Source organism: Camelus bactrianus, chromosome 16 (genome assembly GCF_048773025.1).
Source record: "Camelus bactrianus isolate YW-2024 breed Bactrian camel chromosome 16, ASM4877302v1, whole genome shotgun sequence".
Classification (NCBI taxonomy): domain Eukaryota; kingdom Metazoa; phylum Chordata; class Mammalia; order Artiodactyla; family Camelidae; genus Camelus; species Camelus bactrianus.
The window spans coordinates 42,316,416-42,337,366 of NC_133554.1; the positions used below are offsets into that span (position 1 = coordinate 42,316,416).

At 52.6% G+C, this 20,951-nt stretch overlaps 1 protein-coding gene across 7 annotated transcripts in view; it reads left to right on the top strand.

The window, feature by feature from the left end:
• Window positions 1–20,595, top strand: part of ARHGAP27 (Rho GTPase activating protein 27) — a 30,095-nt gene extending 9,500 nt beyond the window's left edge. For 3 of the 7 annotated variants that reach the window (XM_074343263.1, XM_074343259.1, XM_074343264.1), the window contains 15 exons: window positions 11,112–11,519; window positions 11,805–11,987; window positions 12,195–12,275; window positions 12,349–12,432; window positions 12,806–12,873; window positions 13,197–13,287; window positions 13,802–13,906; window positions 16,496–16,594; window positions 17,548–17,665; window positions 17,797–17,919; window positions 17,996–18,094; window positions 18,279–18,356; window positions 18,442–18,576; window positions 18,714–18,819; window positions 18,921–20,595. In XM_074343263.1, coding sequence (XP_074199364.1) covers window positions 11,112–11,519; window positions 11,805–11,987; window positions 12,195–12,275; window positions 12,349–12,432; window positions 12,806–12,873; window positions 13,197–13,287; window positions 13,802–13,906; window positions 16,496–16,594; window positions 17,548–17,665; window positions 17,797–17,919; window positions 17,996–18,094; window positions 18,279–18,356; window positions 18,442–18,576; window positions 18,714–18,819; window positions 18,921–19,098 — 1,956 coding nt within the window. In that variant the 3' untranslated portion in view covers window positions 19,099–20,595. Of the gene's footprint in view, window positions 1–3,003; window positions 7,839–11,111; window positions 11,520–11,804; window positions 11,988–12,194; window positions 12,276–12,348; window positions 12,433–12,805; window positions 12,874–13,196; window positions 13,288–13,801; window positions 13,907–16,495; window positions 16,595–17,547; window positions 17,666–17,796; window positions 17,920–17,995; window positions 18,095–18,278; window positions 18,357–18,441; window positions 18,577–18,713; window positions 18,820–18,920 lie in introns of those variants that run through there. The other 4 variants (XM_074343265.1, XM_074343261.1, XM_074343262.1 and 1 more) reach the window with 4 other exon arrangements.
• Window positions 20,596–20,951: the final 356 nt, after the last annotated feature.

The window sequence follows — 20,951 nt, forward strand, 5'->3', positions numbered from 1 at the left end:
TTCCAAACTGAAGAAGGATTGTGGTACTGAGGGGATTTCCAAAGCTGTGCCTAGGCAAGGTGAGGCCTGCAGGACCTTTCTGTCTAGCCCAGGCTCTGGGCTCCTATGGGTGCTGCCCTACATCCTCTCCTTGCCCTGCCTGGAAGTCTCCTGTGAGCATGCAGGTAAGCAGGCCAGGCTTCTTATGTGTCCTGGTGGCTGGGCCCACTTGTGCCTGAAAGAGGAAGCCCAGAGGGGGCCAGAAGGAACCTGCCTCCAGATCCTTCCAGCCACCATCCTCTCGCAGCCCTACATCTGAGTATCCCGCCTTGTCAGAGTTTGTAAATTACTGTTCACCTATAAAAATAGTTTAACCCCATTACAAATATTTGGATGATGGGGGGGAATTTCAATCCAGTGACTTAGCATTTTGGTTTCTCTCCATAATTATGAATTTATTTGTGGGCAAGTAAATTATTGTTTTAAGTTTTCAAAATTTTTCATAGACATAGAAAAACTATTTTCTGTTTGAGGGATGTAAGTTTCCATATGTATCAAATCAAGGTTATTATTCAAACGCATTTCCTTTGTATGCTTTTTTCTTTTGCTCTGATTCTGATTGAAGTTTTTTAAATCTCCTACTCAGATTTTCTCTAGAAAGTTCTTGCACTTTTAATAGTTTTTGCTTTTCCTATTTAACTATAATGCTGTTGGGAGCATATAGATTGTGACTGTCCTGTCATCACAAATTGTGCCTTTGTGTCATTTTGTGGTGTTCCTTTTTAACTTGCTTAGTGCTTTAATACAAAATCCTACCTTTCTGTTATTAATATGATCATGCTTCCTTTTTATTTCATTTTATTCTATTTTTTGCACTTGCTGATCTCTCTCAGTATCCTTTTATTTTCAGCCATTTTCATTTTTCCAAAAGCGTATTTCTTGTATATATCATATCACTGTAATTTTAAACCCACGCCGACTGTCTTTTAATGGAATAATTCAATCTGTTCACATTTCATTTAACAATTGATACACTGCCCTTGGTTTTATTACTAGTGGTTGATTTTGCATTTATTGGTTTACCTTGTGGTTTTCGTCTGCCCTTCAGTCAAGTTGCTGATTCCCTTTTTCTCCCGTTAACCTCTTGTCTTGCTCTGCTTTCCTTGTCATTAGTGGCTTCTGCTTTTTCCTGGGCTTCCTAATCAGATATGTTCCAGGGTGTGCTGTGATGGGGATTCTTTTTCTCAGCGATCCATCTGGAACTCACAGAGCCCTCTTAATCCATAGACTTGAGTTTTTTTCATCTTAGGGAAATCTATCTGTTGCCTGATTATTGTTGTTTTTTTTTTTCTTTTTCTTTCCTTTGCCTGTTCTCTCTCCTGAATGGATCCCCCCCCCCCTTTTTTTTTTATCTGTTCCCTCTTTATTTCTATCTCTACATACTTTTGCTGAGGTTTGAGATACTTCTGCTTGATCTCCCAGGCCACAAATTTAAATCTTGAGAGTGACTATCTTCTTCTTCAATAGGTAGTACAATGATATATTTTAAGTTCTAAAGCAGTCCTTTTTTGTTCTTCTGTGCTTTACTTGCAACTTCTTAACAGTTCTTATTTTTTGTTCAAACTATAATTATATTTTCAGCCCCTCTAGCTTGCTAATAGCTTTGATTTTTAAAAAATAAGTAATATACTTACATGATTTTTTTAAAGTCAAAGCAATATTTTAAAAGTACATAGCAAGAATTCTCATACCCCTGCTTCCATGCCCTGTTCTCCATCAGCTCAAAAGTCACCACTTTTATTCATTATTTCTCTATTCTTCAGAGTTTTTTTTATACAAACACAAACTAGTATGAATGTATTTTTTTTTTAGTATGAATGTATTTTTGATTACTTGATTTTCTGTCTCCCTACATAAAGGTAGTATGCAGTATATGCGGTCCTAAACCTTTTTTTTCTTTTTTTTTTTTTTTTTTTTGCTTTTTTGAGTTAACAATGTATCTTGGAGGTTGTACTTGGAAAGCATCCGTCTCCTTTTTTATAGCTACATGGGTTCCCATCATAATTCCTTTAACCAGTCCACTGTTGATGGATACATGGATTGTGTCCTATCTTTTACTATTACAAAAAAAACAAAACAAAACCGTAATAAGTAATCTTTTACACCTGTACAGGTAAATTGAGGATAAATCCCAGAAGTCTGGTTGCAGGGTCAAAGGGTAAACAGTAGGTATTAGTTAGATGTTACCAAATTGCTGTATGTAAGGCTTATACCACTTTGTTCTCCCCCCAGCTCAAATGAGCATGCCTGTTTCCCCACAGCCTTGCCAACTGAGTGCTGTCAAAATTTTGTTTTCCATCAATCTGAGAGTAAAATATGCTATCTTAAAGTAGCTGGAATTTGCATTTCTCTTTCCAGTGAGGATGAGACTCTTTTTCAATATTTAAGGATTGTTTATTTTTCTTAAAGTAGCTGGAATTTGCATTTCTCTTTCCAGTGAGGATGAGACTCTTTTTCAATATTTAAGGATTGTTTATTTTTCTTTTTCTGTGAATGGTCTGTTGATATCATTGAACCATTTTTTGATTGCGCTATTGGTCTTTTTCTTACTGATTTCTAGGAGCTTTTCTATAACATGGAAAATAACCCTCTGTCTGTTGCATCAGCTGTAATCCCATATTAGAGTTTGTCTTTTGACTTTGCTGTGGGTATTTTTTGGCCACACAAGTTTTCTTAAATTACATTTATGTAGTCAGATGTAAAAATCACTTATTTTATGGCATTTAGATTTTGAGTCTTTGTTACAAAAGCCTTTTTTATAGAGAATTTTGCTCATATTTGCCTCTGAGTATTGTTGTTATGGCTTCACTTTTTACATCTGAATCTCTGCTCCTTTGAGGGTATCTCTGGACAGAGTGAGAGGGAGACTCCTGGTGGTCATCCAGTGGTCCCATCACCTTTTATTGACAGGTGCCTCTTCCCTCCGTGATCTGTGATGGTGTCTTGAGTGTGTTGGGGGTCCTGGCCATACTGGGGTCTGATACAGTACCCTTTTTGGTTGTTTTTTTGTTCCACCTCTCTCCAGCCACTGGGCTGTCAGAAGAATGGAGTTTATTATATGTCTTTGCTCACCAGGGCTAGGGGTGCACTGTTGGGGTGCCCCATTTGGCAGGGGAGTGGTGGTCTCTGCCAGTGGGCCTGTGGGGCTGGGCAGGTGTCGAAGACATGGGCAGGGAGTGCTCAGCCCACCTGCTTGGGTCCCCATCAGCCAGGGGTCAGGTACCAAGGCTCAACCTGCCTTCCCACTAGGGTCCCATGGCCTCCCGGTTTGCCCTGGAGTTTCCCAGGTCCCAGGCCCTCTCACCTCTTCCAGCCCCCACTTGGCTTGGGCAGTAGAAGTTAGTAGTTGGAATAAGAGGAGAAGCAGGACACGTTTAAGCTGCCGTATTTCCAGAATCCCTGGCCCTAGAACTACATCTTAAAGTGAGAGAAAGAACTTTGTCTCTGATAGATTGGAGTCGGGGAGAGCTGGGAGGGCCAGTTTGTGTCCAGATAAGAAATACTGAATACCTCGTAGAGTGTAACACTGAGGATGCAGAATAGTTAAAAAAAATTTTTGAGGTTTTTTTTAACTTTTTATTATGAAAATTTTTCAAACATACAAAAAAGCTAAAGGAATACTAAAGTAAATAGACGTAAACCTATTATCTAGATTGAACAATTACTGATGGCTGCATTTGTTCTTTTTATTTCGCCAAGAAAAAAAATGATAAAAATTGTAAATTCCAGACTCCATCGTATTTCACCCCTGAAAATGTCAGCATGCATCGCTGAAGAATGTTTTTCTCCATAATCATGATACCATTATTATATCTTAGAAAGTTAACATTAATTCCTTAATATCATCTAAAACCCAGGCCACAGTCAAATTTCCCCATTTAACTTAAAAGAAATCTCCCACAGCCGGTTCAAACCAGGATCCAATTCAATGCATTCTTTGCATTTGCTTGTCTCTTAAATCTCTCTTGACAACCCCTTCCCTTTCCTTTTGCCCTGAAAGGGACTTACTAAAGAGACCAGACCAGTTGTCCTGTAGAATGTCTGCTTTAGATTTGAGTGTTTGTTTCCTTGCGGGAGGGTCCGTGTTCCTCTAACCCCTGGGTTACCTGGGGACTGGCTGGTCTGCAAGGCTTCTGCAGGTCGTGTTGCCAGGGCTCAGTGACAGATGATACAAGGGAAGCAGGAATCAAGGGTGATTCTAGGTCTTTGCTTGAGCAACAGAGCTGATGCTGAGATGGGGAGGAGGAGGAGGATGAAGACAAACTCGATTTGGGAACATCCATCTTTTCAATGTACCTAGGATGTCTCTGGGGGCAATTGGATTTCTCAACCTGGAAATACAGTTGCAAGTTGTTAACCTAATAAAGCTGGTTGAGCCTTCTCAGATCAGCAGAGTGAAAAGCAGAGATGAGACACCAAGCACCCAGGAGATGGGCAGAGGAAGAGGAGGCAGACAGAGAGGTCATGGCCCGAGGCGGTTCAGAAAAGGGAGGGTTATAAGGACTCAGTCCTGGAGAGGAGTCAGGCCACACCAGGGCCCAGTCTGTTATCAAGGAAGTTGTAGGAGATCTGAGCAGGGCCCTGGGTGTGAGTGAGTGGACCATGAGATGGTAGGCACACATTCCTTCAAGAAGTTGGCTTTGAAAAGGAGGAGGGGAGGGCTGCGTCCAGAGACACACTTCTTTTTCTTCAAGGTAGAGAAAACTTGAGTTTGTTGAAATGCCAAAGAGACAAAGGCAGTCAGGTGGAAGGGACTGAGATTTGAAGTGAGGCAGCTTCTGGGTAAATGAGAGGCAGTCGGGTTCCCGAGCTTGGACAGGAGGACCCTGTATCCCCAATCAGGGGAGGGAGAAGGAATGGTGGGCCCAGGTGCAGGTTCGCCTGAGGGAGTGGCAGAAGATGACCACCCTGTCCCATTTGCCCCCTCCCAAGGTGGGAGCCTGCCAGCAGAGTCCTTGAGAGACCATTTCTGATTCCTCCTGGCCCAGCAGCAGGAGCCCTCCTGGGCATCTGCCGGCCTTACTCAGAGCACAGCGGGTGGTGAGCGGTGAAGGGGCTCCACCCCAGGCCCCACTCCACCCTGAAGGAGCAGGCCGAGCAGGCAGCCCCATGAGGTCACCAAGAGGCTAGGGGCAGAGTCCAGAGCCAAGGGCGCTCAATCGCTCAATCGAAACCCAAAGCCAGAAAAGCAGAAGTGCAGCCCCATTTTCTTCCCCGTGTCCCATGTGGGTATGGGAACTCAGGCGCCTGCTTGGCTCTTCCGCACCAACCAGCCCTGGGAGTGGGGAGAGAATGACAGCCCATTCCGTGGATAGAGAAGCTGAGGCAGAGATTCCAGGGGTGGCCCAGAGAGAAGTTTAGGCAGTCTACACAAGAAGCCAGGTCTCTGGACTCTGGCTCCATTCTTTTTTCCTTTTAATTGAAGGAAGCTTCTGTCCCAAAAGAAGAGAAGCACCACCTCAGGCAGGCCACCGGGTTTGGAATCTCACCCTGAGGGCCTCTCAGGGGCAGGTCCAGGCTTGGCTCCCTGTATTCCAAAACTTGATGACCTGGACTCTGCCTGGCGACCCTAGCCTCCCCGTTGCAATACGCTGGTGGACGCATCGCTCAAGGTTAGGGGTGGATACTGGGTGAGGTCTGGACTCTGTCCTGAGGAGGTGTGCTCAGGGAAGGGCCGGATGCCAGAACAGGGGCGGTTCTGTACACACAGAGGCCCTGGGGGCAAAGATCACAATTTATTCCCGCTCCCCGCCACCCCAGCCCAGGTGGCACAGAGCAGCCTCAGAGTCAGCCAGGGAGGCCCTGCCCCACTACCACGAGCCCCATTAGCCAGTCCCTGGGCTCGAGGTGCTAACTGGCAGACATTTCTTTTGCCTCTGGCCCAAGAGAGCTGATAGAACTTTCTGGTTGCACCTGCTCCTGCCCTAACACTTCTGTGAGGGTTTTGGAGAGAAGGGTGATGTGCAGCTGGCTTGTTCTGTCCCCTCCCCAACCATGTGCCTTTTGAGGCATGAGGGTGTGGTGAGGCAGGAGGACCCCAGGGGGATCCACTGTGGTCACCACCTCCTCTCACTAGGGGAGGGGAAGCCCAGGCAGGAGGCCCAAGGAGCCACCTTGGTGACCAAGAGTAGCCCAGAGCTGTGTGGGTTTTGCTGGGTCCCCGTAGTGTATGGCCAGAGCCCAGAGGGAGAACCCAGGTGTGAAAGCCAGGCCTCTTACTGGGGAGGAGTAGCAGGTGGGGTGCTGGCTACACTTTCTGTGGTCCCAGCCACCCTCCCCACCACTGTCACTCCCGGTCCCTGCCACAGGGAGACCCTGCTCCCCAGTTCCACCTGTAGGGCAGTGCTGAGGTCCTGAGATCCCACCCTAGCTCATCCCTAATGGCTCCGCTGCCCTGAAATTTACAGAGGCTCTCCTGGGCTTGGCTCCATCTCTCTTGGTGGCCTGTCATGTATGTGTGTGTTTGATCCCTGGCCCTCAGGGTGGGGGCAGTGTGACATGTCATGTGTATGACAAATATGAGGACTCTAGGCCTCTCTGGGGGATTAGTCTGCCCCTGGGCTCTTAGACTTCTGGGCTTCTGAGTAAGGGTCTCCCCAAGAGTCCCAAACCCCAAACCCCAAACCCATGCCATGCCTGGCTTTCCTTGGGTGTCCCTGTCCTGAGCCCACTGTGGGTGCAGGGGAGGAGAGCCAGGGCAGGGGGCCAGAGGATTATTGAAATGGATGAATGGGAGTTGTGGGGTCTGGGATCCAGGTGGGAGGGTGAGGACCAGAGGCTGAACAGGAAGCTGGGCAGTCAGTGCGGGCGAGTCTGCCGGCTGGCAGGTGGCAGGCACTTGGGGCTGGGGAGGAAATTGCTCTGAGAGGGTTAATGAAGAGATGGTCCCCAGAGGCTTGGAGGAGGGGCCGCAGCTTCTCACCCAGGACTTGCTGTGTCCTCTGTGAATACCCACGTGGTGAGGGGGTGAAGAGAGGAGAAACCAGAAGAAAGCTCTTAGGGTGGGGTGCGGGAGCTAATCCCTGTCCCCCTTCTCTGGGTCCTTGGAGAGTCGGGGAGGGGCACAGGCATGTTTGGGTATGCAGGTGGGGGTAGTGACCATGTATCTTGGTGACCAAGGCTGAAGGAGGCAGACCCAGGCAGTCAGGCGGGTAGATGGTGGTGTGGTCAGAATCCCTCCTATTCTCCACGTGGCTGGAGGGATCTGCTCCCTCTGATAACCACATCGGCCCAGACCCCTTCCTTTTTGAGACATCCCCCCTCCGCCATACAAGCTTCCTCTTTTCCATCACATGCTCCCTGGGCCTTGGAAGAGTTGACAGCCGCTCACTGTCCTGTCTACGCCAGCTCAGGCCCCCTCTGCCTGCCGTATCTGTGCAGCCTACCCTTCCCCCACCCACAGGCCCAGTGCCATCCTCTGTGGATCTTGCTCTGTGGCTATGTCTGGGCCTGGGCCTCAGAAGTCACTGATAATCAGAGTACTGAGTGGAGTGGTCACTGGTGTCCCTGAACACACATACCCCTGATCTGAGGCACCCGCACCCCACCCCACCCTGTCTCAGGCAGCCTCTGTCTCAGGCAGCACTTCCGCAGCCCTGACAGGAAATGGGTTGGAGGTTCAGCCTCCCGCCATCTCAAGGCAACTTCTTGTTCCCGTTGCCCTGTGCCAGCCCTGAGGTTGTACCCTTTGGCTCCACCCCCAAAGCCTTCCCAGGGCTCCATCCCAGCAGCTCAAAGGGGACCATTTGGACATGATTGCCAAATTAACCAGGAGGCAGAGTCGGGGCCCGCGGGGACAGGTAGGCGACCCTGGCTTTAGGGGGTGAGCTCAGCCTCTGATGGGGATGGCGGAGGGGCCTGTAGGGTCGAGAGGCTGCCAGTGGGCCTCCATACTCTGGCCCTGTTAGGAGCTGAGTGAGTGGGGTCCAGAGCAGGGAGCCCCACAGAGGTTGAAGACTCCTTTCTTTCCTCTTTCCTTCTCCAAGATCCCGCCTGTCTGATAGGGGCAGCAGAGGGATGCTGAGAGGTGGTGAGCAGCTTCGGGGAGGAGAGGCAGGCCTGTCACCTGCATGTGGGCAAGGGGAGGGAATCAGAGACAAGCGGGGCACTGGGGACTGGGCAGCGGGGTGTGGTGAGAGCTCTCGTGGCCTCTCCTGGCTCTGTTCTCTGGCCCGAAGTGGGAGACCACTTCCTTTTTCCCACTCGGTGCCCCTGTGTTTCTAAAGTGACTGGAATCTGGGCTCCAAGTGCCCTAGTCAGACCCCTGTCGATGGGCTATGTCTGCATCTAGTTCGGGTGCCCAGAAGTTGGGAGCGGGGAGAGGGCAGCTCTGCGAGAGCTCCCCCGTGAAGGCCTGAGGGCCTGGAGGGCCTGGCCTCACCTGGCTCCCAGGGGCCAGTCTGCTCCTGGCTGCGGCTCTGCCGGGAGAGGAAAGCACCTCTACCTTGGCCCTGTGGGGGCTTGACAGAAAGTTCCAGAGCTTGAAGGGGCCTCAGGGCCACTTCAGTTCAGCTCTGTCCACAGGGCTGCAGCGGCCCTAGCAGGGGTGGGACTCAGCTTGCCACCTCCAGTGAAGGCCCCTCACAACCTCCTGAAGCCACATGTGTCTCTGAGGAAGCTCCAGTCCTGAGACTGGGCTTCTCTCCAAGGGGCATTGCTCTGCCCACATCTGGCCTCTGATCTGCAGTCTGGAGTCCCACAGTGTGATTCTGTGTCTTCTCTTCCCGGTGACAGTTCTGTCACATGGGGGGCAGGGCTAAACTTCTACCTCCCAGATCTCCTCTGTGCCTCCTGGGAGTGTTCCTTGTACGAGAGCCCCATCAGCGCAACCAGCCTGGGGCTCCTTGTGGACTTGAAAGTTGGTAGATTGGCTGTGTGCTGCAGGGCATTGGACCATCTGCTGGGGTTGCAGGGTGCAATGTGACTGTGATCAATTACAACATCCTGGGTCTTACTCTCAAGAAAGTCCTGCCTTTGGGGGACAGAGAAGGTAGGCAGATGGGTGGACAATGAAGTGACCATCAAGGCAGAATGCCATCAGGCCCTAACAGTGACAAGCAGAGTGCCTGTGGGGTAGACTTCTCCTCGGAGGGAGAAGGTGTCCCCCAGGTGAGGCTTGTGAGCCGGGTGCCAGCGGAGAAGCAGAACTTGACAGGCAGACCCTGGGTGGGGGACAGGGGGTTCCAAGCTGCGGGAACATCTGCAGCAAAAGAACGGCGGTAGGAAGATGCCTTTTGTGCTTGGGGGAGGGTCGGCAGGCTGGTGTGGTTAGAATACAGGATGCCACAGGAGGGCTGTTGGTGACAGAGAGAAAGGAGAAGTGGGGTGCAAGGTCCCATCTCAGCCACACAGGAGCTTGTGGGGTGAGGGAGAGGAGTGCGGAACTGGCAGACTAGTGGACCCACCTCTTCCTGCCCCTCGGTGCCTGGGACCTGCCACACTTTCTAAAAAGGCAACACCCCCTTCTATTTTTGTTTTACTGTTAGCAGCAATCACCACTGATGTGCTGTGCATTTCACTGTCAGCCTGCTTGTTCCCCCCACCACTGACACACATGTGTACTAGAGTGTCGGCCCTGCTAGGGCAGAAATTTGTGTCCATTTGTCCATGCTGCGTTCCCAGTGCTGAGAACAATGCCTAGCACAGAGTGGGCGAATCTTTGCTGGACAAATGAATGTTCTTTCAGGGGCGTGCCCAAGGCCCGGTGAGAGGCCGCCTTGAGCAGGACAGGCTTCCCCTCTTAAGCAGTTTACAACTTAGTGAAGGTGTTATAGCAACAGAGGAACTTCTAGGATTTTTTTTAAAGGTGTATTATACAAAATTTTGAGGTTGCAGAAAAGTTTTTTAAAAATTAAACAAAAACAAGTCTAATTCCTAGAATTATACCGTCCAGAGATGACCCTCCATTAGCATTGTGGAGGGTTTCTAAAACCACAAAATTGGAATTATGCGAAGTTTACTATTTTGAAATCTGCTTTTCCCTTGTACCATTATGCATTCTTAGAAAACAGTATTAATTTCTGCCTGCTGTTCTGCTGCCTGGGGTTTGATAGTGTCATTATCTGTCCTTCTGGTGGGTGCTAGGCAGGGTGTGGAGGGCACACAGGAGGAATCTTGGGAAAGATCTTGAACTTGACACCTGAGCTGAGTTCTAAAGAAGGAATAGGAGTCATCCAGGTGAGAAAGAGGTGGGGATGAGCAGGCTGTGAATGAGCTGAGGCCTGTAGCAGAGGCAGAGACGGTGTGGGCCTCCAGCAACTCAGTGTTCCTGGAGCTTGAAGTTCAAGGTGGGGGTGGGGGGGAAGCGGGGAGGAGTGGCAGGAAAGAAAGTGGAATACAGGCAGCCCTGGTAAAAACCTAAGACTTTGCTCAGCAGGCAGCAGGCAGCAGGGAGCCCTGAGAGCCTTGAGCATGGCCAGGCTTATATTCTATGTGACTGGACCCTCCAGCCTACCTGACTTTCCTTTGGAGGGGGAAGTGTGGCTCACCTCACCTTTCTTTGCCCTGCCTTCCTCTTTCCCCACTGGCTCTCCTCTCTCTTTCTCTTGTCTGAAATTGATTTTGAGGCCTGCAAACTCTGTATTGGGGAAGTTCTAGCTCCAAATCCAGAGGCAGTACTGATTCCAGTCCAGATCCTTCTTTGTGGGGAAGGAAGAAGGGTTAGGGGCTGTAAAATGGAGCAGGGCCCTGTCCCCATGTGATGGGGTGGGGCAAGGGGGAGAAGGGACTGGTCCCAGGCAATTATCTCTATTCCTGCCCAACCTTTAACTCACACCTGTGAGCATGCTGCTGGGAGAACTCCGTTATCGGTATTTTACTATTGTTAGTAAAGAATTGATGTAATTGTCCCACGCACCTGGGGCACTTCATAATTTACAAAGCACTTTAAGGAACATTTCCTCCGTTCTCTCTTTACTACGATTTCCGATATCCGTAGTGGACTGGCAGACATTTTGCAGCCGGGCAGAGAGGTGCTGTGACTTGCGGAATGTTGCCCAGGTGGCAAGTGCCCAAGTAGGCTCGATGTGACCCGGAGCTGCCCTGAAGGTCACGTCTCCTTCCTCCTCCCGCAGGTGGACGACCCCCCGGAGCCCGTGTACGCGAACGTAGAGAGGCAGCCTCAGATCACATCGCCGGGTGCCGCCCCAGACCCCTGCCCCGGCCCGGTGTGGGAAACACACACGGACGCGAACACTGGGCGCCCCTACTACTACAACCCGGACACAGGCGTGACCACCTGGGATTCGCCCTTTGAGGCTGCCGAGAGCACGGCCAGCCCGGCCACCTCCCCAGCCTCGGTGGGCAGCCACGAGAGCCTCGAGACCGAGTGGGGCCAGTACTGGGATGAGGAGAGCCGCAGGGTGTTCTTCTACAACGCGTTGACAGGCGAAACGGCCTGGGAGGACGAGTCCGAAGACCAGCCTGAGGACGAGCTGGAGATGCAGCCAGGCCTGAGCCCTGGCAGCCCCAGGGACCAGAGGGTGAGGGGCGGGGCCTCGTCCAAATGGGCGGGGCCTAGCCAGGGTTGGGGGTCTGGCTCTGAGGGCCTTGGACCCGCCTCCTGCTTCGCAGTGCCCCTGGAACTGAGGGGGAGGGGCGGGGACAGGCAAGGGGTGGGCGTGGGTGGCTCTGAGAGCCTCTGACCCCGCCTCTCACTCCAAGGCCCTAGAGGAAAGTTGAGGGGGTGTGGCCCGGTCCGAAGGGCCTGGGCCCGGGGTGTTGCTACTGGCTCTGAGAGCCTCTGAGTCGTCTTCTGCTCCCTGCAGCCCCCCACCCCCGAGACGGACTACCCCGAGTTGCTCACCAGTTACCCTGAGGAGGACTATTCCCCCGTGGGCTCCTTCAGTGAGCCCGGCCCTGCCTCTCCTCTGGCCACACCCCCAGGCTGGTCTTGCCACCTGGGCCCAGATGGGCAGACGCTCTACATCAACAACTTCACCCAAGAACAGGTAGGCGCAGGGGGCAGGTGGGCCCAGACAGACGCGGGGCCGCTCCCCTTAATGCTCTAAACAAGTTACCGCGCGGGCTTCATGCCAGCCTAAGACTATCACCCACTCCCGCCCCTTTAAACTCCTTGGGGTTATGTTGGGCTCTGGTTGGAGGAAACCTTTTGCTCTCCGCTCATGAGATGAGCTAGGGCATCCCTCTCCCCACAGTGGGTGAGGTTGGAGGACCAACATGGGAAGCCTTACTTCTACAACCCAGATGATGCCTCTGTTCGGTGGGACCTGCCCCAGGTAACCAACTGGGAAAGGACAGTAGGGTAGGGGGAGTGGAGGGGATTATATATGACAGTATCTTTCTCCCCAGATTCCTGTCCCTGCCCCTCGACGCATCCACAGATCCAGCCAGGACAGTGAGACCCCAGCCCAGGCCAGCCCCCCTGAGGAGAAGGTAAGGGAGGGGCATATAGGACCTGGCAGGACCTCCACAGAAGAAATGGGGGTATTTCTGCAGGTCCTGGAGACGTGGTTAGGCATATCTCTGACATTTGCCCCAGCACTAGCCCAGGCTGAGTGAACCTGGGACCTGGGTCATCCCAGGCTCAACTGCGTGAGGCTAGGAGCTGGAAGGAAACCTTTGCTGCTGCTGCTGTAGCAGGCAGCCCCCTACCAGCGACCAGGTAGCTGGGCTGGCAAAGAAGGTTCAGTGGAGACTCAGGCCCAGCCTGTGGGGAATTGCTGGCTGAGAGGTAGACTAGCCTCTGCCTCCGTCTCTCTGGTGGCTCTCCCCTTAACTGCCTCCTCTTTCCTCTTTTCTCTCTAAGGTCAAGACCCTGGAAAAAGCAGGTGTGCTCCATCGCACCAAGACGGTGGACAAGGGAAAGCGGCTCAGGTGAGAGCCCATCCACCCCCAGACCAGGGCAGGGTGGGCCTTAATGATGACGTTCACTGAGCACTTCTTATATGCCGGGCTCTGGATAGTCCCCATAGTGATTTTATGAGGTCCTTTGAGGAAACCAAGGCACTGAGAGATAAAATAACTTGCCCAAAGTCCCTTGGCTACCAAGAGTTAGAGCTGGGAGTCCACACTTCACAGTTGGGTGTCCCAAGCTGTGTTCTTAAACTCAGTGCGCTGCTCCAGGGGGTAGGAGGGGGGCCTCAGCCCAACGCCAAATCCAAGCTGTGCCACCACCCCACTTCCCCACCCCCACCTAGGAAGAAGCACTGGAGTGCCTCCTGGACAGTGCTGGAGGGCGGTGTCCTGACATTCTTCAAGGACTCGAAGACCTCAGCTTCAGGCGGCCTGGTGAGGCCCAGGCCCTCAGGGCAGGGAGTACCCTATCTGCTCCTGACTTCCATGGGTCTTTATCTAGTCTGGCTTGTAAAAAGCTAGGTCTGAGACCATGGAATATGAGTGTCAAGGGACCTGGGCCTTGGCGGGGGGGTGATGAGAGGAGATGCACCCCAGGACAAGCACTTCCAGCCACCTTGGGCATGGGGACCAGTCCATGAAGATGGGCAGCTCCAGCCTGGTGGGCAGGGAGGCTGGGGACTGGACACACCTGGTCGTAGAGATGAGGCTGCACTCCCTTCTCCTTTCCTCTCATAGGGGGCCAGGTAGCAAATCACCAGCCAGCCTGCAGGCTCCATGGTTAAGAAGTACTGGGAACTCTGGGTTCCGGGAACTCTTGGGCCCCTACTCCCGGAACTGTGATGCCGTTCTATCCCTGGAGCCAAGGCAGCCCGGTGGATTGGAGCCAGGCTGCTGTGCCAGGCCTATCTGAACCTGCTCCCTCCAAACCTTCTTCCCTTTCCTGCAGAAGCAACCTTCCAAGCTCTCCACCCCTGAGTACACAGTGGAGTTGAAGGGGGCCTCTCTTGCCTGGGCCCCCAAAGACAAATCCAGCAAGAAGAATGTGCTGGAGGTGAGTGGTGGTGGTGGGGAGGAGAAGGGGCTTACTGATGGCTTGGGACCCTCATTAAGCAAGCCCCAAAAAGGGGGACCTGGGGAGAGTTGGGGCTGGAATTCTCAGGGCTCAAAAGCAAAGCTGCCCCCACCCTGGGGATCCATCCAGTGTTTCTGATTTCTGCAGCTCCCTCTCTAGGAGCTGAGTTCATCAGAGTCCTTGGTCCTCAAGTAGGGGGTCCCTGGGAATGAAACTGTCATGTCTGGAAGGACAGTTCTCATCACAGCTGTTTTGGCCTGAGACAGGAGACTCCTGGTCCCCAGCTACTTTCTGTCATAGGCTGGGAAATCTCCTCTGGCTGGTCAGAGCCCAGCTTCCAACTGGAAGTGAATAAACCAGGGCAGTGGATACGTTTCTCGGGCTCCTCCAGCAGGAAGAGAGAGGCCAGGTGGGGCCCAGGCAAGACCATCAAAGGCCACACACCCTTTACTGTCCATGTGTCATCTGGCTTTCAAACTGCTCTTACTCTCACCTCAGTCCCCAAATGTCTTGAGGCCGTGCACAACAAAAATGCGTATGATGATCTGGTAAAAGCCACTGAAAAGCCAAAACCAGGGAAAATAAGTTAGAGAAAGAGGTTAGTGAGAGGGATTAGGGAGCAGATAATGTACAGGTGCTGAGGTTGTCATCGCTCAAAAAAAATCAGCTCCAGGTTTCTTGGTAGCCAAAGTGAAAAGACAAGGGTGATCGGCTACATGGCTCTTATTAGGGGGAAAAAACCTTCCTACATTTTGAGAGAAATCAAAGCTTTTTCCTAACCCTTGGCTCTTAAATAAATTTTTAGTGTGCGGCTCCATCTAGTTTAGTAAGGGACTCTTGAGGCTGCTTCAGGTCCTATCTGATGAGAGCCAAAAAGCATGACCTTCCCTCTCAGCTCAGAAAAAGCAATTCTGCAAGGAGCTTGAGTGTGTTATTTTATGATGATTCACTCAACTTTGTTCAGTTCTAGAATCAGCATCCACAGAGCAGGGCTGGAAACCAGTTTTATCTCATGAGCTACCCTGATCAGTAGGTCAGGAGCCTTTTCCAGGCTTGGCAGGATATAGTGCTGTGATCAACTAGCAATGTCTGCTATGGTGTCATATTGAGGAAGGGCATGGCATTTGCTAGGCGTGTTCCTTCCTTGATCTAAGAAGGACATCATCCTTCAAACAGTGCTCCCTGAATGTCACCTCTCTGACTGGGCTTTTGATGAAAGTTTCAGAGTAGATACTTCAGTGTTGTCTCTTCTGGCAAGGACTGGAAGGCAGATGGTGCTGTTGGAAGTTCCTCAAGCTGATGGGGAGGCTGACAGCCTTGACTGGAAATCAAGGAGCCCCCTGTAGCCCTGCTGGCTGGCGGCCATCCTTCCTCCACTCAGGGGTGACCTGTAGGCAACTCTAAGATTTTTCTCATGAGACAGCCCCAAATTCTCTATCACTGAGGATGACCAGTTCTCCTAGACACCCCAGAGCCACAGAAAACTTCAGTAACGATCCCCTGAGAATAGCTGGTTTGAGCTCCGCTTGCCTGTGCATTGACCAGAATGAATGTCCTGTGAAATGTATCGATAGGTCATCAAACAGCTTTGCTTTTCTATATGAAACTCAAATATGAACTGATTATGTTTTTGAGAGAACTGCCAAAAATAATGGCTATTGTTTTAGAAACATTGTTAGGCCATGCTCCCGGATAACAGGCAGGGCTCCTGTCAGTTCAGATTAGAGTCAGGCTGTGCTGTCTGCCCACTAAATGTCCTCTAGTCTTTGCAGGGAGGGGGTGGGGTAGAACATGTAGGTTTGTTTTGTTTTGTTTTGTTTTTGAAAGCATTTGAAATAGCATGCAAGTCTAAGTTAAATAGGTAGGCAGCCAAAAGACAGCCCTCTCTGATTCTGGAAGCTGTACTCTTGTCTGAGACAGTTTTTGCTGACTGACTCTCATTGGACCCAAAGCAAGGCTGGTGTGAGCTGCTGCAGCCAAACCTCCCCATCAACCTTGAACGCTTGGTTCTCAGAGCCAGAGGCTGAGGAGAGATCCTTCCAAGTTGCTGACCGCCTCACCTTGTTCTTTGTAGACTTTGTTAGGGAATGAGGACACTCAGGTGAAAAATAGCCCAGGCTGTTAATACCTGCTTGCTCCTCAATAGTATAAAATAGTGGCTTTGGGGAGTTTCTTTCATTGACTTTTTTGCTGGTCATTGCTCTGGGTAAGGCCTGCCGTGTTCTGTGGCTCATGGGGAGGCAGGATGGGGCAGGGGAACATATACCAGACAGTTGAGCCATGCAGATCTGCTGCACTCAGAGCCTTGCTCCATCACTCACTAGCTGTGGAAGTTGCTTAAACTCACCGAGCCTCAGTTTGCCCATCATTTGCCCAATACGGAGATGCTGTCGCTTACTGCTTTTAATGAGGTGGAATGCCTTGGCTTGGGGCGAGGCCCTTGCTCTATTAGGCTCTAAGTTCCTGGGGACAGGAACAGATCACCTCCATCTCTGTATCTCCCCTGGGACCTAGCCCTGGGGCATACCCAGGGAACTGTTGATGACTGAGTGACTTGTGTCCCACCAGCTGCAGAGCCGAGATGGCTCAGAGTACCTGATCCAGCATGACTCGGAGGCCATCATCAGCACCTGGCACAAGGCCATTGCCCAGAGCATCCAGGAGCTGGTAGGCAGAGCCTGGGGCTGCCAGGGCTGGTAGGGAGGGGATGGTCAGCTATTACACAGGGCAGCTGGGCCCACTGTGGGTGGGGGCCTCCACTCAGGCACTGGGAGTTCCCATGGCACCAGTAAGTACCCCTCCCTGCAGATGCAGATGGGCTGCTGAAGAAACAGCCTTAAGTATGTGAAGCCAGCCTCTGTGGTTGGCCCTGCAAGAGGACTCTCCAGGTGGGCATATCTTAGAGGTGTGCCCCATTTCAAGGGAGGCAGGGGAAAAGTAAATACTCTGGTAAACAGCCTCAGACTGGAATGACAAGCTGAAACCAGAAGATATCATTTAAAAGAATTGAATTGAAGAATCTACCATTTTTTAAGTTCAGTATATCAACTGCATAAGTAGAGATGGGGCAGGCCCCCTCTGACAGCTAGCTATTCACCTGGAAACAGCCTAGGGCTTTTCGATCCTTAATTCCCTGTGAGCCAACAGTGGGTGCCCTGTTTGGCTGTATTAATAGAAGTAGGAATCCAGATTCAGGGAGGGGATGCTGGTGAGGTTGTTGGCAGTGCTCTGGCCCCAGCCGGAACTTCAAGTTTGAACTGGGAGCCATATATTGAGGAATACTGACACAGTAGAGTGTGTACAGAGGAGCTAAAGAAAATTATGGGGGAAGGGAGCCAGGAACTGGGAGCTGGGTAGGGGTAGTCAGGATAAGAAAAGGTAGGGGAGAACAAAATGACTGTCTCCAACACCTGAAGGGCTCCACGAAGTTAAGGGAAGTGAACATTCTAGGTTCCCTGGTGGAAGTGAGGGGAGTTAACCTGGTTAAGGAAGCAGTGAACTAACTCTGCCTGGGGATCGCCAGTCCAGGCCTGCTGGGAGGGCACTTCAGGTCCCTCACCCTATCCCAGAAGGACCCTAGCTGGCCCCAGGCCCTCCTCTCTGAACCTGTGTGATTCTAGTCCACAGACCTGCCTCCTGAAGAGGAAAGCGAGAGCAGCAGCGTGGACTTCGGGTCCAGCGAGCGCCTGGGAAGCTGGCGGGAGGATGAGGCGAGGCCCAGTGCAGGTGTGCTTAGGGGTAAGGTGGGTGGAGGGGGATGGTGGGGGCATCCTTTTTTTGGGGGTGGGTGGGGTTAACGACCCAGCTGGGGCTGCTGAGCCAACCCTGGCGCCACCCACTGACTTAGCCCCCGAATTTCCATGCGGCAGCTGCGCAGGCCCCGGGGCCCGGAGGCCAGGAGGGCGACTTGAGCAAGGTCCGGTACAAGCTCCGCAAGTTCCTGCTGAGGCGGCCCACGCTGCAGTCGCTGAGGGAGAAGGGCTACATCAGAGGTACTGGAGGGGCCCGGAACGCAGGGAGCCGCCGGTGGTCCAGGGGCGAGGCGGCGCTGACGAGCTTCTCCCCCAGACCAGGTGTTCGGCTGTGCACTGGCCACGCTGTGCGAGCGTGAGAGGAGCCCAGTGCCGCACTTCGTGCAGCAGTGCATCCGCACCGTCGAGGCCCGGGGTATGTACGCACACCGGTGGGCTGGGCCGGGCACTCTGGGAGCCTGAAAGCCTCCTTTCAGGACCCCAGATGGAGACCCCCAGATGGTGCAGGGTCGAGAGGGGGGAAAGAACAGGAGCTCCAAAAGCGATCAGCTTTTGCCCCATCCCACCAAAGCTGGTGTCAGCACTTCCCTCTATTCCAGGGCTGGATATTGACGGTCTGTACCGCATCAGTGGAAACCTGGCCACCATCCAGAAGCTGCGCTATAAGGTGGACCACGGTGAGGCAAGTCCCCTGCCCCTGCCCCAGGCCTGAAGGCATTAAGTGATGGTGACCTCCTCTTCCTCCCTGCACCCTTACGGCAGATGAACGTCTGGACCTGGACGATGGGCGCTGGGAGGACGTCCACGTTATCACTGGGGCCTTGAAGCTCTTCTTTCGAGAGCTGCCGGAGCCCCTATTCCCCTTCTCACACTTCCGCCAGTTCATCGCTGCCATCAGTGAGTGCCCGGGGGAGGTGGAACAGATGGGGTAGGGGTGGATCTGGGCTGCCTAGGACACTCCCTTGGCCAGGATCCCCTCCAAAATACTGGAAGCCAGCCCCCTCTGTTCCTCTCCCTCTCCTTCCCTTGCCCAGAGCTGCAGGACCAGGCCCAGCGCTACCGCTGTGTGCGTGACCTGGTGCGCTCGCTGCCCGCCCCCAACCATGACACACTGCGGCTGCTCTTCCAGCACCTGTGCCGGTGAGGGAGCCTCATGGGAATGGGGAGGCACCCCAGCAGGACCCCCTACAACTCCCCCCAGCTCTGGGCCCTGATTCCACCCACCCCTACCCCTGCTGCAGGGTGATCGAGCACGGGGAACAGAACCGCATGTCTGTGCAGAGCGTGGCCATAGTGTTTGGGCCCACGCTGCTGCGGCCCGAGACGGAGGAAACCAGCATGCCCATGACCATGGTGTTCCAGAACCAGGTGGTGGAGCTCATCCTGCAGCAGTGCTCAGACATCTTCCCACCACACTGACCATGGGCCCCCACCCCGACCCCGCTGCTGGTGCTAGGAACCCGGGAGTGGGATGGGCTACAGTGGTCCTGCATACATGCTGGGTGGCTGGAGGCCATGCTGCTGGACTCTATGTCTGAGAACCTCTGCCTCCTACTCAGTCCGCAGGCCAGAGTGAGTTCTGCATCCCTTGGTTCTGAGAGTGTGGTGACCGCTTGAGAGCAGTTCGCAAAATGTGATTTTCACCCCCCTGATTGGTCTGTTTAGGGGTTAACTGGATTCTGTTCTTTATAACAGCATCACCAACTGTGCACATGACAGAATGCGGGGTTTGGGGAGAGTGTTGTCTGGGACCACCCTTGGTGGAAGGAGGAATTTGACTGAGGGGTTTCCTGACTTCCTCAGGCCTGCATCTGGTTGAGGCCCTCACAGACACCCTGTGAGTTCCCGGCCCTGTGCATGGCAGTGTCCATCATGAAGCAGCAGTAGACAACTTCCCTGCTGCAGAAACAGGACTGACCCCACCCAGCCTGCTGCAGGCAGCTGAACCTGCCTTTCCCCAGGCTTCCGGGCTGAAGCTCCTGCCCAATAACTAGCTGACTGTGGACCATTTTCATCTACTTTTGTTCGGGGTTCTGGGCCTCTGCCCCCCCTGATCACTTGTGCTCTGTGCAAGGGGTTCTTCCGAGTTACTAAATGTGTGCCCTGCACTTGACACTTCACATGCACCATTTCCATTTGCAGCCCCATTTTATGGATGAGGAAGCTGAAGCTTCCAGAGGCAAAGTGACTTGTTCAGGATCTGGTGGGTGATTTGACCCTCCTGTGAGGGTGAAATCAGTCCTTTCAGCTACCCCCCAACCCAAGCATGGCCTTATGGGTAAAGCAATGAAACTAAGCTGGGAGGATTCTGTCTGGGCCTGGGAGGTCCCTGAAGGCAAAGAGGGACTCTGCCCCAGCTGTCTTTCTGTGAGGGATGGGGAAATAGCACGGGCAGCACCCCCAGCCCCTCTCCAGTGCTCTGGTTGTCAGGTATGCCTGCCCAGTGCTCACCTTGCTATGAAGAGCTGGGAGAGGCCTGCAGGGTAGGGGGAAGGAGTGCACGACCTCAGGAAAGGAAGTGTGAACCCTGAGGTCATCAGCCCCCACTCCCCTTCAGTTTTGGGGGTCTCAGCCCCCTGCCCCACCTACCCATTCATTTATTCAAAAATAAGAGCTAATATTTATTGACATCTGTGTCATGCCAGGCATTTTACTTGGATAATTTCATTTGTTTCTCTCAGTCGATATTTATTATCTGCTCTTCTGTGCCAGGCACCGTGCCCTGGGACAGGGGTACCTCACACTGCCTCCCTGGTGGAGCTTATGGTCCAGCGGGCAAGGCTAACCTAAGGCCACCCCAACGGCCAGCAGGGCTGGGGCAAGAGTACAAATGGAGGCCTCATACTAGACATCAAAATGGTGTAAAGTTATAAATCAAGCTAACAACTGTTCAATAAAATGTGTTCTATTATCTTACTTTGACAAATATACTTTCATGATGACCTGGAAGGCCAGGTTCTAATGTAAACTTCTTTGACTCTTCCAAATTCCATGCCCAAATGGGTGGCATGAAAAGAGCTGGCTCTGCTCTCAGGCTGCACTCCCCCGCCCCATCTTCTCACTCTCAGAGCCATCCTGTCCTAAGGGGAGGTTCACGTGGACACACATGAACACTCCAGTCCATGAGTGCAGAACACTGCCCCTTGGCCACCTCACAGGGTCCACCCTGGAGGGAATAGGCCTGGAACCATTTGGGTAGGGAATTCTGGGGTCCCACATACCAGGAAGGGCCTGGGCTCCAAGAGGGCCCCACAGATCCCTCATCCTGTGGG